Here is a 19643-nt window from a genome sequence, read left to right on the forward strand (position 1 = left end):
CCTATAGACCTGCTCCCCCAGGGCCCGATAGACCTGCTCCCCCAGGGCCCCCCTTACCCAGCAAGAGCAGCCACTGCGAGGCACTATAGACCTGCTCCCCCAGGGCCCCCTTTACCCAGCAAGAGCAGCCGGTGCGTGGCCCTATAGACCTGCTCCTCCAGGGCCCCCCTTACCCAGCAAGAGCAGCCGGTGCGAGGCCCTATAGACCTGCTCCCCCCAGGGCCCTATAGACCTGCTCCCCCCAGGGCCCCCCTTACCCAGCAAGAGCAGCCAGCGCAAGGCCCTATAGACCTGCTCCCCCCGGGCCCCCCTTACCCAGCAAGAGCAGCCAGCGCAAGGCCCTATAGACCTGCTCCCCCAGGGCCCCCCTTACCCAGCAAGAGCAGCCAGCGCAAGGCCCTATAGACCTGCTCCCCCAGGGCCCCCCTTACCCAGCAAGAGCAGCCAGCGCAAGGCCCTATAGACCTGCTCCCCCCAGGGCCCTATAGACCTGCTCCTCCAGGGCCCCCCTTACCCAGCAAGAGCAGCCGGTGCGAGGCCCTATAGACCTGCTCCCCCCAGGGCCCTATAGACCTGCTCCCCCCAGGGCCCCCCTTACCCAGCAAGAGCAGCCAGTGCAAGGCCCTATAGACCTGCTCCCCCAGGGCCCCCCTTACCCAGCAAGAGCAGCCGGTGCGTGGCCCTATAGACCTGCTCCCCCAGGGCCCCCCTTACCCAGCAAGAGCAGCCAGCGCAAGGCCCTATAGACCTGCTCCCCCAGGGCCCCCCTTACCCAGCAAGAGCAGCCAGCGCAAGGCCCTATAGACCTGCTCCCCCAGGGCCCCCCTTACCCAGCAAGAGCAGCCGGTGCGTGGCCCTATAGACCTGCTCCCCCAGGGCCCCCCTTACCCAGCAAGAGCAGCCGGTGCGTGGCCCTATAGACCTGCTTGTCCTTCTGCAGCTGCTTCTCGATTTTCTTGTTGGCTTCTCGCTGCGCCTTCTCCTCGTTGCGCTGATCCTCGGTCTTGCTGTTCCCTAAACAGCCCATCTTGGGGAGGGGGCGGCGGGGGGACCAGGGGAAGGGGGCAGGAGGCGGCTGGGGCTGCTGGGGGGAGGGAGGGAAGGGAGGGAGACACTCTCCCGGGCTCCCTTCTTCTTCCTCCTCCTCCTCCTCCCCCCCCTTTACTCGCTGCTGTGGCTGCCGCTGCCCAGAGACATGGAGAGAGCGGAGCCAGCCAAGGGGGGGCCGATGGCGATGACTTTGCTGCTGCTGCTCAGCCGGGCCTCCTCCCCAGCAGCTGCAGCTGCTGCTTCTTCTCACCCTCCCTCCCAGACCCGCTCCGATCCCCTCAATGCACCTTTCCCGAGAGGGAAAAAAAAAATAGGGGGAACTCCGCACCCCTGGCTGGATCACCGGTTAGTTCGGATTAAAAAAAATCCCCCCCCCGTTTCCCCTCCACACACACACACACACACACACACACACAAACACACAAATCCAGTTGCAGGTCCACCCCCCCCAACAATAATTCTCCTTAGATCCAAGGCACAGGCTCCAGACGGAGAAACCTCCCCCAAATCCTGATCACAGAGAATCTAGAAATGTCTCTTCCTTGCCTCTCCCCCCGCTCCAAAGGGCTGAAGCACCCAAAGGGGTCAATCCAACCCCCAGCTCCCCGCTGGATAACAAGTCCCTTTTCCTCTCTGAGCTGTGTGGGTTTTCCTCTTCTGCTGCCGCCGCTTCTTCCTCCCTAATGGTGGCTTTTCCAGTCCAAGGCCCCCCCTTTTTTTTCCTTGCTGCTGCTGCTGCTGCTGCTTTTTCACATTAGGTTTCCAGGCTGCTGAATCCTTTGGCTTTTCCAGCAAACAGAGGGAGTGGGGGGCAGAGAGGGGGAGGGGTGGGGGGGAGAGAGAAGTAAAAGCCGGTTTGGTCTCCCCCCCAAGCAAAACTGGTCCCCCACTAGCGGGTTTCCCCCTAATTTATTTTTTCTCCTCTCTCTTGCATTTCTCTTAGAGAGAGAGGGAGATATTTATTGAGATCTATAGAGAAGGGAGAGAGAGATGGGGTGGGGCAAGCAAGCTCACACACTGAACCATGGGAACTGAACCATTCACATGATACCCAAACGTCAGGAGTTGCTGACTAGAGGCGCCCTCTTCAAACCAAACACCCAGGGAGGCACCAGATCCCAGAGACGAGATGTGGGGAGAGGCGAGCGTGCTCGCTCTTATGCGCCCTTTTAAATGCTCCCCGTTTGTTCTTCACGTTCAGAAGTTTGCTTATTTAGTGGCTTGGCTACAGCAACAGTGCAAACAAGTAGAACAGGGGAATTTTCCCTTGACAGGGCATCCTTGTTTGTCCGACATGCAAACCAAGGTCCTGAGCACTTGTGTTCAGTAAATCCCACGGGCAGTTTTGGTATGTGAGCTTTGCTGTCTGGTCAACTTCCAACTAAAGTAATACCTTTCTACTTCCTAAAAATGCCCCTGCCAGTTTCAGAAAAAAAAAAAACTTTTCTTCCTCCAGCCTGATTTCTTTATAGTGGTGCAGTGTAAACAGCTACTTCATTTCCCCACTAAGCTCACCATATTAGGGGTAGGTTTCAGAGTAGCAGCCATGTTCGTCTGTATTCGCAAAAAGAAAAGGAGGACTTGTGGCACCTTAGAGACTAACAAATTTATTTGAGCATAAGCTTTTGTGAGCTACAGCTCACTTCATCAGATGCACTCAGTGCCTGTCCTGCAAACACCACAGCATAAGGCTTCCTGCACCCTACAGGCCCACTGAAGTCATTGTAGTCTGATTGGTTTATCCAATTCAGGACTAAATTATCTTAATTTTATTCATTAGTATCATGTTTTAATGTTCTAGGCCTGATGCTGCAAACAATTTGGTACATGCATAACTTGAATGACTTTAAATTTAATAATCTCATGGAAAGACTATTCATGCTTAAAGTTAAATATGTGTCTAAGTGTTTGCAGGATTGGAGGTTTAACTTTTCAATTAAAGTTTAAAAACTTTATTCCATACACATTTTAACTAAGCTGTTCATGGGGAAAGAGGTGTCACTTTATAAATAAAATACTTATTAGAGAACATCAAACTAAATATTTGTATTTAAATGTACATTTGTACATGTCATTGGTTGATGAATTTTAAGCCTTTTCTAAACTACATAAGGCCCATCCTGAAAACACGTAAGCATATACCTTTAACTGATGTAGGTGGTTCTATGTGAGTAAAGTTACTCAATTATATGTTTGCCACAACAGTCCCATATACTTTGAACCTGGAAAGAGCTCAGCATGGGCAGAATCATCTCCCTGCAGGCCTGGAACCAGAGGCAGATGTGTAATTTTAAGCATGCAAATAATTCCACAAAGTAAATGGGACTACTCAAACGGTTAAAGTAATATTGCTGGATTAAAGCTTTAGACTACATTACACTACATCCTGTCTCTTGTGTAAATGCTTTTTGCCAGCTAACCATTTCTGGTTTATTTTTAAAAGATTTAAAAAATAAAAATACCCTACCCAAAGCAGGAAGTAACAAGCATAAACAAGTGAACTGCACTTGCAGTTGAAAAATAAAAGTTAGTGCCTTAGTGTTTCTTCTTGTAAAATACTAGTTCCCCAACATTTAGCAAAAAGGGATTTGTTTCTCTAAGGCTCTCATCCTGAAATCTGCAGGTGGAAGGAAGCTGTGCAGAGCCTCACAGACTTCAGTGGGGCTTCATGGAGGTATAGGTATGTTTATGTAGACCAGCTTACAAGGTCAATGCCAAAGAGTTATTTAAAAAAAAAAAAAAACCTGTCGCTATAGCCTCGATCCTGCAAACACTTGCATATCTATTAACTTTATGTTTTCATGTGGGTGAAGTTAATTCCTGAAGGGTTTGCAGGACCAGGGCCATTTTTGTAAAAATCCCTACATTTGTGCTCTCTCTGTTGACTTCCTATCAGCAAAAACTAGCCTCAAAGTTGTGCTAATACTATTGGTCAGGCTGGTACAGAAGCAAAGATATTTGGCATGATGTTCTGGCATTCCATAAGCTGAAGTTGTCAAATAAAATGACTGTGTTGATATCCACTCCATTCAAAACACTAGAGGAAAAGAAGAGATCAGGGACTGCCTAATGGAAAAGAACAAGGTGGGCAGGGAAAAAATATTTTAAGCTTTTAAAAATATTAAAGCACACAATAGATAAAATTACCTGATAGGTAAAATATCAGTTTGGGGTAGATGCTAAACTTCTATATTAGTTATCACTGTATTCTCTATGAGATTAGTGAAAATGTATGTCCCTCATTCCAAGTAAATTTATTTATCCTCCTTTGGAAAATTAAATTCTGCATAAGAAAATTCCAGTGTGCATCATCCAGTTAAAATACTGGCAACCACCTGCAGTAACATAGTTACCTGAATACAGTAAGCATCCAGGAAGTCATCTTGACTTATTAGACCTATTCTGTTGTCCTTACTTACAGGAGATGGATCTGAAAGCAATATTAGGTCTGGAACAGAATACCCACCCAGCCTAACGCTTTGGAGATTTTTCATGGCTTTCAGTGATTCTGTTGGTGTCAATCATGAAAGTGACAGGGAATCTGGGCCCTGATCCATAATCCTTTGAAGACAATGGGAAGACTCCTAGCGACTTTACTGAGCATTGGGTCAGGCCCAAAAAAGACCTCAAAGATTTGTCTTGAATCCCCAATGCCCAGATTCAATTGAAGCAGAAGATATATAATTTTCCTGGCTTTTATTAATTATTATTATTTGAAATGTATTTGGAGTCAATTTATTTTCAAACAAATGCCAGTGATATAATAGGGTATTTGCAGTGGGATAGGGGCCATAGGAGCCAGAGTAAAATTTACACTGAAAATAAAGTAAACACTAGGACTGTCAAGAGATTAAAAAAATTAATTGCAATTAATCGCACTGTTAATAAAATAATACCCTTTATTTAAATATTTTGGATGTTTCCTACATTTTCAAATATATTGATTTCAGTTACAACACAGAATACAAAGCGTACAGTGCTCACTTTATTTTTCATTACAAATATTTGCACTGAAAAAACAAAAGAAATAGTATATTTCAAATCACCTAATACAAGTACTGTAGTGCAATCTCTTTATAATGAAAATTGAACTTACAAATGTATAAAAAATAACTGCGTTCAAAAATAAAACAATGTAAAACTTTAGAACCTAGAAGTCCACTCAGTCTTACTTTAGCCAATCACTCAAACAAATAAGTTTGATTACTATTTGCAGGAGATAATGCTGCTCACATCTTGTTTACAATGTCACCTGAAAGTGAGAACGGGTGTTCGCATGGCACTGTTGTAGTCGGCATTGCAAGGTATTTATATGCCAGATGCGCTAAAGATTCATATGTCCCTTCATGCTTCAACCACCATTCCAGAAGACATGCGTCCATGCTGATGACAGATTCTGCTCGATAACAATCCAAAGCAGTGCAGACTGACACGTGTTCATTTTCATCATCTGAGTCAGATGCCACCAGCAGAAGGTTGATTTTCTTTTTTGGTGGTTTGGGTTCTGTAGTTTCCGCATCCAAGTGTTGCTCTTTTAAGACATCTGAAAGCATTCTCCACAACTCATCCCTGTCAGATTTTGGAAGGCACTTCAGATTCTTAAGCCGGGGGTTGAGTGCTGTAGCTATCGAGTGCTGTATCTCACATTGGTACCTTCTTTGCATTTAGTCAAATCTGCAAAGAAAGTGTTCTTAAAACGAACATGTGTTGGGTCATCATCCGAGACTGCTATAACATGAAATATATGGTAGAATGCAGGTAAAACAGAACAGGAGACATACAATTCTCCCTCAAGGAGTTCAGTCACAAATTTAATTAACAAAAAGAAAAGGAGTACCGGTGGCACCTTAGAGACTAACAAATTTATTAGAGCATAAGCTTTCGTGAGCTACAGCTCACTTAGACGAAAGCTTATGCTCTAATAAATTTGTTAGTCTCTAAGGTGCCACCGGTACTCCTTTTCTTTTTGCGAATACAGACTAACACGGCTGCTACTCTGAAAAATTTAATTAACGTTTCAGAGAAGCAGCCTTATCCGCAAAAAGAAAACGAGTACTTGTGGCACCTTAGAGCATTATTTTTTTAATGAGTATTATCAGCATGAAAGCATGTCCTCTGGAATGGTGGCCAAAGCATGAATGGGCATATGAATGTTTAGCATATCTGGCAAGTAAATACCTTGTAACGCCAGCTACAAAAGTGCTGTGCGAACGCCTGTTCTCACTTTCGGGTGACATTGTAAATAAGAAGCAGGCAGCAGTATATCCTGTAAATGTAAACAAACTGGTTTGTCTTAGCAATTGGCTGAACAAGAAGTAGGACTGAGTGGACTTGTAGACTCTAAAATTTTACATTGTTTTGTTTTTGAGTGCAGTTATGCAACAATAAAAAATTTACATTTGTAAGTTACACTTTCACAATAAAGAGATAGTGCTCAGATGACAATGGGTTTATGTATATCTTAAATAAATTGCTCCTGTGGGTCGATGGACTGGAATACTGATCCCGCTAAAGTGTGATCTTGAGCAGAAGGGAGGCTGATCCCTTCTCGTCAAACACCTGTGAATCTGGAATTCTCACCCACCTAAACATATAACGTAGCATCCTTCAGGGCATGGCCTAAACCCTGTTTCCTTTTTTAATACCGTTCATTGTATGGGAAGGAAGGATGAGGATGCCTTCCTTTTTTTCTGCTCTACTCTGCGGCAATGTTGTTTTTAGGGCTTTATTACTTTCTAGAGCATTTATAGTATCGGGGGAAATAATTAATTAACACAATTATATGCAGTGGGTGCCCAAAAAAGTTCCACTGGTCCTGAGCACCTGGCAGGATTGGACCCTTGAATAGAAATGAGAGTTTACCTTGGGAGAGGTCCATGGTTACTCAGCACATTGTGCTGCTGCCCCATCGGTTCATGACCCTAATGTTCCAGTGAGTCTAAGAGAATTCCTCCTTGTAAAAATGGGGAGCATCTCTAGAACCAGTGGAATCTTTCAACCAGGTGGCACTTTTTAAGGGCACCTAGTGTATCTCTGACTGTGTGCATGGACACTCATGTGTTGATTATAGATGTTTTCTCTCTTCTGCAGACTGTTTTTTTTAATTTAGCATAATAAATAAACAAAAGCATAAAAGGTCTATGCTTTTGGGTTAAGACTTCAGAAATGCAGGATCAGACCTACAATTCTCAACATGATTAATCCCCAGTAAACTTGGCCTTCCCGCCAGTCTGATGTGGTGATTAATTAAGGCTACGATTTAGACTCAGATCCATCTTTTATTTGCCTTGATTAGTTCTGTCATTGCCCGAAAAATTCCTAGGAGGAGGTCTCAAAACGTCACAGAGACCCCAATGGCCTCTTGCAGTGAATCAAGTCTACTGCTTACACTTCTGCTAGATGGAGCCATCTTCCACCAGCCATCATCATGCAAAATCCTTTGGGCTCGAAATTAACAACATCTCAATGATAAAGAAGTTTCTAAGTCTCCTGCTTGCCCTTTGATATAGTAAACAAGAGACCCTTGAGCAGTGGTTCTCAACCAGGGGCCCGGGGCCCCCTGGGGGCCATGAGCAGATTTCAGGAGGGCACCAAGCCTGGCTAGCATTAGACTCACTGGGGCCCAGGATAGAAAACTGAAGTCCTGCCACATGGGGCTGAAGCCCAGGTTCCTGAGAGCTGCCACCCAGGGCTGAAGTCTGAGCAACGTAGCTTTGCGGGAGCCCCTGTAGCATGACCCCCAGGCAATTGCCCTGCTTGTTCACCCCTAATGCCAGCCCTGGATTTTATATGCAGAAAAACTATTATTGTGGCACAGGTGGGCCTTGGAGTCTTTATAGCATATTGGGGGAGGGGGGCTCAGAAAGAAAAAGGTTGAGAACCCCAGCCCTAGAGTAACCTCAAGCCAGTTTAAGGGGAACAAATACATTTGAGCCAAGCAATAATCTAATAAGGAAAAACAAAGCAAACTGGACATGGAGCTAGCAGCCTATGCAAATTTTGTCCCCTGCAGTAACCAGCAAAAAAACAGGTCAACAAGCATTAACAGGTGAATCAGGTCAAAAATTAAATTATCCTCAATGAAACCCAGGTAGATCAAGAAACTACCATCAGGTAGAACGACAGTTGGTCCTATCAAATAGGAAATGATCAGGGTGTAATAAAATGTGCAATGTCACTAATAAACAAGTAGGTGTGCCATCAATAGTTTCTCAAAAGAACAAACTGAAAACACTTTATGAATACACCAAAACAAACAGAGCTAATAGGAAATGTTTCCCTTTCCGGTAGAATAGAAGAATTTTCCATACAAAAATTCTAAGCTTAAAGTTTAACAAAAAAAATCCCTAAACCTACGTATCGAATCAGCCACAATATTGTTGGTTTTTTGTAGTCCTACCCCCCTCCTTCTAAACTTCTCTTTAACTAAATGAAAACAGACTTTAAGGAATTCAGGATTATGATAATAAAGACACAAACTTAGAGCCTTTCATCTTCTACCTTCACCCATCTTCTCTTTTTATTATTTATTTCTTTCCCAACCATTCTGGCATTCAGCATTGAACTTTGTAAAAAGTTTCTTATGAAATTGCAGCACAAGTACATCCTAGTGCTCCAGGCAGCACATGTGACATGTTGCTTTCAAAGAGTGGGATCTGAGAGGCAGATTACGAGTCCGAGTTACAATTTCATTATAAGTTTGTTCTTTAGGCAGTGCACTGTTTAGCCCTAAATAATATTATTATTAATTACTGACCGTGCATTCTCATTTTATGGAATGTAACAGGAAGGGGTATAAGAGGATTTCTAAATAGATCTTGGTACATTGTCACAGGTTCTGCTATAAACCATCTCCCACTTTTTACATTTTAAATTCAAACTGCATTCAAAATATCACACGCAAAATAGCTTTTATCATTGCACATATGTTTGAGTGTGGTATGTTTGAGTGTGGCAAAGCTATAGTACTCTCAATACCAACCACCATTATTAAAGATCACCTGCAAAGGAAACAGAATTGAGTTTTTGCTGTTTTTTTAGCACAGAAAGCCTGAAAGGGTTACTAAAAAATATTTTTTTCTTGCCTTGTTATTTTTACATTAAAAACTAAGGCCCCTATCTTAAAGCTGTATTCATACAGCACACAAATGCAGTTCTAGAGCTTAAGTTCTTATCTACACTGATTTTTTTCCTGGAAGACTCTATGGATAACTGCAGACTTCACAGGACTATGATTTCAGAAGTGCCATGCAATGAAACCATTAAGTCAAGGGAGAGGCATTGCAGTCTAGTGGACAAAGCACTGAATTGGTGTTCAAGATACCTGGGATCTAGACCTAGCTCTACCTCTGATCTGCTGTGGAACCTTGGGCAAATCACTTGGCCTCTCTTTCCCCTTTGTCAGTTTTGCCTCCTCAGATTGTAAGCAGTTCAGGGCAGGGACCATTTCTTATGACTATGTACAGTACCCAGGAAAATGAAGCCTCCATCTCAGTTGAGATCTTTAGGCACTACTGTAATATAAATAAATAATTATTACAGTGGGAAGTGATCTTTATTAGACTGTAAAACTGTTTTGGTTTTATTAATACCTATTTAACTCAAACTGTTGGGAGAACAATGGCTTTGTTAAAGTTTTAACACTCTTGTATTTCAGTGGCGTCTCAGAAAACTCCCAGTTCTCATCTGAGCTCCCAACATTTCCATACATTTTATATACTTAAGGTAACAAAGAAGCAAACTTTTCTTTTTGGATATATACACACACACTTTTCAGGCCTTTTTTATCCACCATCAAGAAACAAACAGGGCAGAAACCCAATGGCTTGTTCTTTTACAGGTCACCTGTTTGCTTTATGCTCTTTGGTATTGTAAGGCAGAATTTGTTTTTCCATTGCTCCATGCATACTCTCTTGTCTGAGTAATAGCCTATCCACTTCTGGAGCAATCAGCCTATTACAGCTTAGGCTTCACCACGTAAACGTTGAGCAAGTTTCATAGCTGAGAGCCCAGTCCTGGCAGGGCTGAGCATATTCCACCTGCATGGCTTCAATGGGAGTGAAAGATGCTCAGTATCTTATAGCATTCGGCCCTTAGTTACTGAGTCTCCTGCTTGCTCCACATAAATGAATGCAGTAATACTGTGTGTGTACATCACCCTCTCCTCTTCATTCTGTGGGGTCACTGTATTTGTGCTAGTAAAGAGCTGTTGGTAGAAATTCATCCCTTCCTGCACTAATGCTGAGGAATCAGGATTTGTGTAGGGAATGCTGCAAAAGTGAGGACTCAGATGGAATTCACACCCCACCGCCCCCCACAGGTGGGAGGGCTGCAGAAAAGCCTTCAGTGTGTCCTCTGCATGGTTTTGGAATAACTAGATTCAAGAAAGTGCAGGTGCAGAATGGGGCTCCTGGCAGACTCCTGCTCCCTAATAACACTTCTGCTGCAGTCTACTTGAAACAGCGTTGAGTCCCCTCTAGCACAGTGTTTCCCAAAATGTGTTCCATGGAACACTGGTGTTCTGCACGATATAAATAGGTGTTCCGTGAAAGAATCGTAATTAAAAAAAAGGGTCTTACTTTTTGTACTACTTTATACGCGCTTTCCAGTTAGAAATTGTTAGTTCAAGTTATTTTACATTTGTATTTTTGCTTTGTTTTATAAAATAAAATATATTTGAGCATAAATAATGCAATTTTTTATTTGAAAACCAAATGACTACAAAATATTATTGTAAGTGTTCCGTAAATATATACCAGGTGTTCCATGGCCAAAAAAGTTTGGGAAACGCTGCTCTAGCATATGGGGAGGGACAGTCCCATGCTCCATGCAGGGTTCTCTCACTTAGCTGCATTTCATTTCCATAGCCACACATTTATCCTGCAATATTTTAGCTTGGAATTGGTGTGAGTATTACTGAGGAAGACACTAACTCCATGCAAATGACTGGTCAGGCAGGCGTCTCCCAAGGATGTCTTCCAGAGGAAGATTTCAGCAGCCACATTATTTGTTTTGTTTAAAACGATTTTGGTCTTGAAAGTGTCTCTGTAGCAAAGTGGCACATGTGCTAAGCATGCACAGCTCTGCCTATTGTGAGACACACAGAAAGGGATACATTTAATTGATTTTGTTATTTGAAATATCTTGTAGCTGCAGGGAGAATCCTAGCCAGCAAGCTGAAATACAACCAAGCTTTTAGAGGATATTTTGGGGCCTAATGCATTGCCTTTTTAGGATTCAGCCTTAACTTTGTATTTCTAGGCCCCTGCCCTGTTTGGCCTAGCTCATGCATGGGCATGTGTGTTATTATTACTAAAGCTGGGCGAATGCCACACAGTATTTTCCATGAATATACACTTGAATGAAAAGTGTGTTCACTTTCCCTGAATATTCTAGTGAGCGCGTTTATAGACAGTCTCCTCAAAGAGAGACTTTCTCCTTTAATATTGTCTCTGATCCTTTGGTCATGTGCCCAGCCTGAGAAAGTCTAGCCTCTTCCCCCCAGGCAAGGATTCTGTAGAGAGTTCGTCATTCTTGTGAGTGGGTTGTTGGGAGATGGTCAAAGCTGATGGTCCTAGATTGCTCTGTGTCAGCTCCTGAGGCAGACGTTCAGTCAAGCCTCTGCTACAAAATGGATGCTGTAATGCACAATGGAAGTTGCAATGCAAGATGAAGGTCATCCTCCAAAATGGAAGTTACAGTAAAAATGTCGTTCACAAAACAATGGTGCTCACAACATGGAACTAACATCCCCCAGTGTCACAATGACAGTGCATCCAGGAAGACAAGATTACAGAGAGAAAAGGTAGGAAGGGCTGCCTATCTGGTGGACACTGACCAAACCAGGACTCACAGGAGAGATGAGATCAGACTATAAGGGGTGTATTGAGGACTGGGTTATTTTTCAAAGATCTGTAGCTCTCTAGTGCTGTTTAAGAGTAAAGTGACTATTATTGCTAAGCCTTGCTGTCCTGCCACGTTGTCCCTGAAGGAGTTAAGACGTTCAGAGTGCCAAAAACATTCATGCGTTTTTTAAAGGAAAGTGTATCGCTGCAGAAGTTGAATGTGCTGATATCCATAGTTATACAGTGAGGTGTCCTATTTGCCATGAGTCAGCAGATTTTTCAATCTCTGCTCAGGTATACATGCAGCTGTCATGTATTCTATACATATGTGAACGACTGACATCTTTCTAGATGAAGTACAGCATATTGTGATTTTAGCTCAAGGTTGTTATTTGTGTTTTTTTCTTGGAATGTTAGGTGTAGTACATTTGCTAAAGCCCCATGCACTTCCAACTTGTTTGGAGACTGTCTAATCCAGTGGTTCTCAACAAAGGGAAGGTAAAACTCTGGGAGTACGCAGAGGTCTTCTAGGGAGTACATCAACTCATCTAGATGTTTGCCTAGTTTTACAACAGGGTACATAAAAAGCAGTAGCAAAATCAGAACAAACTAAAATTTTATATAGACAATTACTTGGTTATATAGCTCTATATACTATACACTGAAATGTAAGTACAATATTTATATTCCAATTGATTTATTTTATAATTATATGGTCAAAATGATAATGTAAGCAATTTTTCAGTAACAGTGTGCTGTGACACTTTTGTATTTTTAGGTCTGATTTTGTAAGCAAGTAGTTTTTAAGTGAGGTGAAACTTGGGGGTATGCAAGACAAATAGGTCTCCTGAAAGGGGTACAGTAGTCTGGAAACGTTGAGAACCACTGGTCTAATCAACTGATCTGTTCCCTGTCTTGTATTCCTTGCCTTGATCTACACTTGCTACAGTAGATGTATTGAAGCCTGATGGCTGTAATTTAGCATATAATTTTTTGGTTGGGGATGGGGGGAAGGCTACACTGAGTGAATGAATATACATTCTGTCAGCACAGCTATGATCCTAAAATAGAATTAAATTATTATGCGGCTCCTGCACTCTACACCCTTTACCCATTCTAAAACAAATCTTTTGCTCTAATCCTTTTTAGATTAACTACTGAACTATATGAGGAAATATGGGGCAAATGGGATGATCTGATACAGAACCTCCCATATAACTTTTACAAAAACAATATATACCTACTGTCATTCATAACCTATAGTACCTCAACTCTTCTGTATTCCTTTACCATTCACATTTGTTACATCTCTTAATATGTATGTAAGAAAATAAGGGTCCACCTGGCTGTTTGGGAGCTCTGGTTTTCTAGTTAAATTCATCAGGGCCAACAGGAGAGTAAAGCAAGAACACAGACTTAGCAAAGGACTTCCTAACCACAAACATTTTACTCTTAAAAAAGCACAGTAGAATTACAGATCTATGGAAAACAAACTCCTGAATTCAACCTCCCCCCCGCAGTCTGATCTCACCCTGTCTGTGAGTCCTGGTTCTGGCCAGCTTCTTTAGGCAAGGGAGAGTCTCTCCTGTCTTCACTTTCTCCAGGAAGTTCTGCTTCCAAGTGGTGACAGAATACATAGCCTCTTCCTTAGAAACCTCATCTAACCTTTCTTTTAAAGCCATCTCCCTCCCATTCTGTCCAGGAGTTCTCCGCTCCAGCCCTATCTCTCCTCCCCCCTGCTTCTGTGTCTTCTGTCTCAAGGAACTGGATTAGTCATTGAGAGCCATTCCAAGTCAATGGCCCTGCTAGTAGAGAACTCATTGTTCCAGTAGGGAAAAATCATTCAATGAAATGAGAGAGCTAGCAAGGGCCATTATTAGCCCTCTCTGAGGTGACCCACACCTTATCACCAATACACAGTCTCTAGAATTGGCTGACTATGTCAGGATTAGACTGGTTTTCAACATAGACTGGATATCTTAGTCCAACATGGACATTGCAACATACAGTGAGGCTGCAGTAAAGGTTACAATCACAAAATGGTGTTCACAAAGCAAAACGGAATCTGCAATTGAATACAGACATATCTCCAAAACGGTCACCAGATCAACTATTATATTGATCTTTAATAAAAACGTTTTAGTCACTAAAATACATTTTGTTCTTTTTTATACCAATTTGTACAAATATTTCTATGGATTCATGTTTGGCTACAGAAAAAATATCTATTTTTTCAAACTACATTCCAGTGTAAGAACATTTCATTTTAACTGCTTTACTTTAATGCTATCATGAAAGGAACCTCTTTGAAGTTTTCTTATTAGAAAAGCTTTAAAAATTAAGCAGTCTGAATTATTTTTCTATAAACCATATAATGTTCTTAAGCAGTAAAAAATTAACTTCAACTCAAATCATTTTATTGGAAAAATTGATAAAGAGAGTAGACCAGATTCACATATTGCTGCCCTACATTCTCTCTAAATGTAACATATAAATTCTTAGAATTTTTCATGTTAAAGTTTATAGCCAATTGAGGTTGGCTTTTATATCAGAAAGTTTGTCATGTAAATAGAAAAGGAGTACCTGTGGCACCTTAGAGACTAACAAATTTATTTGAGCATAAGCTTTCGTGAGCTACAGCTCACTTCATGCATCCGATGAAGTGAGCTGTAGCTCACGAGAGCTTATGCTCAAATAAATTTGTTAGTCTCTAAGGTGCCACAAGTACTCCTTTTCTTTTTGCGAATACAGACTAACACGGCTGCTACTCTGAAACCTGTCATGTAAATGTCATTCTCTAGCTGTAACAAACCCATTAATGAATATGATCCCCAAAAAAACCTACATTTCAGCACCAAATCCAAGTTCAAGCATGGTACTTCAAAACACAATCACATTTGACGTATTGTGTAAGAAAATTGTATCTTGGAGATGCAGTACATTTAAAACCAAAAAGACCAGCATAGGTTCAATTCACACATTGTTCTCAATATATTCTGGCTTCTGAATTGTCAAGCATATCAGTTGTCAAAGATTTTGTGTTATTGTCAAAGGGACATGGTCGATTATTTTCTATAATTAATTGGGTGTGGGGGTTTTTTTGTTTGTTTGTTTGTTTTTCAGTACAGTTATCAATTGTTTAGCAGAAATGGGCTAAAGAGTCAATGCTGGGGTTTCAATTCCAGGCTAGTTTAGGACCAATGTTCCCATTTGGCTTCAATGGTTATGGCACCAAAAGTGCATGAAGTCTTCTATTGAGATATCACTTCTATCCAAACAGGAAAGAGAAAATTGTCCCTTTCTGGTTTTGAATCCAACCCAGACTCAAATCTGGGGAGGCAGGTTCAGATCCAGGAATTTAAATGCAACTCCCTTGAAATAAGCAGAGATTCCATATTAAGGTGCCATTTTTGGCCTCTCTCAGTTGTTTAGTAATACTTAGTTTAATGCATTTTCATCTGACAAACTGCAGTCCCCACCCTCATTTCCTGTAGACCACAAATCAACATGACTTTTACTTGTTTATTTGATTTCTACTAACCTGATTTATGTTGCCATGATTATTGACATCCCATGGCTCTCCGAATAGTGGATGTTAGTTAACTTGTGCTCCCTCTACTGTCTGACTTGCTTTGCAAAAGCACAGCAAATATAGTGAAGAACTTTTCAAATTTCTTGGTGACAAAAAGGTCTATTTTATTTTTTTAATTTTAGAACAAAAGGTTATTTGCCTGCAGATTTTAATGACAAGGTACTAAATTAGAATCTTTTCAAGATGAGAGGGAGTATGTATCCCTCTTGTAAGGCCTGCATAGTGCAAAAGCAACATGCATACAACTAAAAAGAAAAGGAGTACCGGTGGCACCTTAGAGACTAACAAATTTATTAGAGCATAAGCTTTCGTGAGCTACAGCTCACTTCATCGGATGCATTTGGTGGAAAAAACAGAGGAGAGATTTATATACACACACACAGAGAACTCCAACTGAAGTCCGTATTTTCAGAACATTTGTCTTCCTTTTCTGACAACACTGTGAGGAACAACTGAAACTGAACAGAGATAGGTGCCTGTTCAGAGTTTTTTGTCACTGCAGCCAGTAAACATATGTTGATGAAATACATTCACATCTAGACAATTTTGACCCTGATCCTCAGCTACAGTAAAAGAGGACTTCATGCAGTGGCAGGACAGGGAGGCACAAAGGCATCGTAAAAGCTATGCACCAGCTGCCCACAGCATGAAGGGGACATTTCTGGCTGCTCGAGATCACTGGGATATGGCAGAGGCAACTCTGTGCCCTGACATCAGCTGCAGGGTTTGGGCTGGTGTAGGAGCTGTTGCAGCATCGCTGTGCCACTTGAGGATTCCTGTATGCTGGGGGCATTCCTGCTTTAGGGCAGTTTTGTGCAGTATTGCCAACAGTTGCCCTAATATCCTTGAAGTTTTCCCTCAGCTTAAACTGCCTGTAGCCAGCATATTCTCAGCAGTTTTTTGAAGTGAGCCCTGCAGTTGCACATTTTAGGCTTGAGTGTCAATGCTGACTGCCTTCCTGGAAGTCAGAGTTTATTCCCAGCATAGCAATCTGTTCCACCAATTTAATTTATTTTGAAAGTAAAAGTTTACTTGGCATATAAGAAAAAAGAGAAAATAAAAACTTTAAAGCAGAATATAAACATAACTGGTCTAAATATTGCAGATAGCATAGCGAGCTCAGACCTTGCATTTGGATTGCAATCTATTGGATAAATAAGATTAAAAACTTCACATGGTAGAAAGTTCAATATCTGTAGTTAGTGTCCTCCTTTCTCTTCTCCCGCTCCAACTGAATTCCCGTTGCCCTGTGGAGCTTTTTCTAAGATGTTTAAAATTTGTGGTTGGCATGTTTGGACATTCTCGTCTGTTACCTTAAATGTAGATACATAACCATAGGATGACTATGAGCTGCCAATGTGATATGGCTGTGAAAAAAGTTAATGCGGTTTTGGGATGCATCAGGAGAGGTATTTCCAGTAGGGATAAGGAGGTTTTAGTACGATTATACAAGGCACTGGTGAGACCTCACCTGGAATACTGTGTGCAGTTCTGGTCTCCCATGTTTAAAAAGGATGAATTCAAACTGGAACAGGTGCAGAGAAGGGCTACTAGGATGATCCGAGGAATGGAAAACTTGTCTTATGAAAGGAGACTCAAGGAGCGTGGCTTGTTTAGCCTAACTAAAAGAAGGTTGAGGGGAGATATGATTGCTCTTTATAAATATATCAGAGGGATAAATACCGGAGAGGGAGAGGAATTATTTAAGCTCAGCACCAATGTGGACACAAGAACAAATGGGAATAAACTGGCCACCAGGAAGTTTAGACTTGAAATTAGATGAAGGTTTCTAACCATCAGAGGAAGTTTTGGAATAGCCTTCCAAGGGAAGCAGTGGGGGCAAAAGATCTATCTGGCTTTAAGATTCTACTCGATAAGTTTATGGAGGAGATGGTATGATGGGATAACATGAATTAATTGATCTTTACATATTCATGGTAAATAGGCCTAATGGCCTCTGATGGGATATTAGATGGGTGGGATCTGAGTTACCCAGGAAAGAATTTTCTGTAGTATCTGGTTGGTGAATCTTGCCCATATGCTCAGGGTTTGGCTGATCGCCATATTTGGGATCGGGAAGGAATTTTCCTCCAGGGCAGATTGGAAGAGACCCTGGAGGTTTTTCGCCTTCCTCTGTAGCATGGGGCACAGGTCACTTGAGGGAGGATTCTCTGCTCCTTGAAGTCTTTAAACCATGTTTTGAGGACTTCAATAGCTCAGCCATACGTGAGGTTTTTCGTAGGAGTGGGTGGGTGAGATTCTGTGGCCTGTGTTGTGCAGGAGGTCGGACTAGATGATCAGAATGATCCCTTCTGACCTTAATATCTATGAATCTATGAAAGGGATAATGGTCCTGCTCCAGCTGAACTCAGTGAACAGAATTGGGCAATATGTTCGCTAATAACTATGGACCAGATTTTCAGAAATGCTGAGCAGCCAGGATTCCAGTTAAAGTCAGTGTAAGCTGCAAATGCTGAGGCCATGTGAACATCACGTCCTTTTATCTTGATTATTACAAAGATTAGACCAAATCCTTCAAAAGGGAGCAAAGCCTGAGTAAAAGGGCTGCTGTGGGTTCCATGTTTCAGCATGCTGGTATGTGCTATGCTTGGACCCAATACTTCTGTTTGACAAGCTTGCGCTCCTCTCATTTCCTTTGGAACACCCACCTGCAAACTGCACATCAACAGTGCACATGCAAGGATGTGGAAACTCTTCTGTGATCCCTTCACCTTTGTAGCAGCAACACAGGTTTCCCCACTGCTTATGGGAAGAGCTGTGCTCTCTAGTCATAGACTCTGAACAGTTCTTGGATGCCAGATTTTGACTGGAGACTCCCTCTCTCCTTTAGAGCCTTTTGTGGCCACATTACCCAACTTGCAAAGTGACTTCTGTCATTCCTAGAAATATTTGCAAAAATGTATATCCAAGTCATTTTTATCCCTTCCACCTGAAGTAATATTTATAAACTAGAACCAAACAAATTAGAGCAATTTCAATTTTAACTCTGAGGCTAGGCAAGAGCTTAAAGATCCTACTGCACTATTTACTGTATTTCCCTCTATTTAATATTTTGCAAGCAGAATAGGTTAGAACAGGGGTTCTCAACCTTTTTCTTTCTGAACCCCCCCATGCTATAAAATACCTGTGCCACAACAACTAATTTTCTGCATATAAAAGCCAGGACCGGCATTAGGGGGTAGCAAGCCGCGCATTTGCCTGGGGCCCCATGCTACAGGAAGCTAAGCTGCTCAGGCATCGACTTCAGGTGTAAGTGCTTGGGGCCCCGGGCTTCAGCCCCATGTGGTGGGACTTCAGCTTTCTGCCCTGGGCCCCAGCGAGTCTAACACTGGCCCTGCTTGGTCGACCCCCTGAAACCTGTATGTGCCCCTCCATGGGGCCCCAGACTCCTGGTTGAGAACCCACTGGGTTAGAACAGTTGCAAAGAGCTATTCCATTTAAATAATTTGTCCAATTAGAAGATTAGGTAGAATATGGACATGTATGAAATATTCTGGGCCTATGCTGCGCTTGTAAAGAGGAGATAAACCCATCTTTCCCGTAAGTGATTCAGCAACAATAAGTATTTACTGTTATTTAATGATGCAATGGTTTAAAGACTTGACTACTGTACAGCATGTAATCTGACTCAACAACAGACAATACATTGGGCTGAAAGGCCATTCAGAGAAAAGAATAATAGATTTAATCTCTGTGTTTTAAAAAAAATAAAAGGAAATATTCCGTTACTCTTAGAAAAGGAAAATGTGTAAGAAGAAAATGAATAAAATAGAAGAGAGGTTTATTCTATCTTTAGAGATGACAATTTGGGTCAGTTTATTTTATAAACTACAACATTATTCCAATAAGTAGTTAAATAGCCATTCCTCTTGGGAATTAGGGATGAATTGGAATGGTTCACATCAGACTATAGCTGAAATGCACATGAAAATAAATTCTAGTAAAAATAAGCCTATAAAATGTTGTTTACGCTGGCAAGTAACCAGCTGGACTATAAAAGCCAATGGTACGACTGACTATCTTACTTATTTTGCAACTGTTACACTAAATATGTGTTTTAGAGAATCAATTTCCTCACAAGAGATACCTTAAACAGACTTATGGGGCTTAAAACAAAGAGAATCAGACTTTTGGGA

At 41.9% G+C, this 19643-nt stretch overlaps 1 protein-coding gene across 7 annotated transcripts in view; it reads right to left on the minus strand.

Moving 5' to 3' along the window:
* GNAS (GNAS complex locus) overlaps positions 1–19643 on the minus strand; it is a 276404-nt gene that overhangs the window by 163594 nt on the left and 93167 nt on the right. Inside the window, exon 1 of one of the 7 annotated variants that reach the window (XM_038369575.2) lies at positions 889–2232. The exons of 3 other annotated variants lie outside the window; for them this stretch is intronic. In XM_038369575.2, coding sequence (XP_038225503.1) covers positions 889–1027 — 139 coding nt within the window. In that variant the 5' untranslated portion in view covers positions 1028–2232. Of the gene's footprint in view, positions 1–115; positions 149–888; positions 2233–19643 lie in introns of those variants that run through there. 3 more of the 7 variants (XM_038369573.2, XM_043496120.1, XM_043496121.1) reach the window with 3 other exon arrangements.

Source organism: Dermochelys coriacea, chromosome 13 (assembly GCF_009764565.3).
Source record: "Dermochelys coriacea isolate rDerCor1 chromosome 13, rDerCor1.pri.v4, whole genome shotgun sequence".
Classification (NCBI taxonomy): domain Eukaryota; kingdom Metazoa; phylum Chordata; order Testudines; family Dermochelyidae; genus Dermochelys; species Dermochelys coriacea.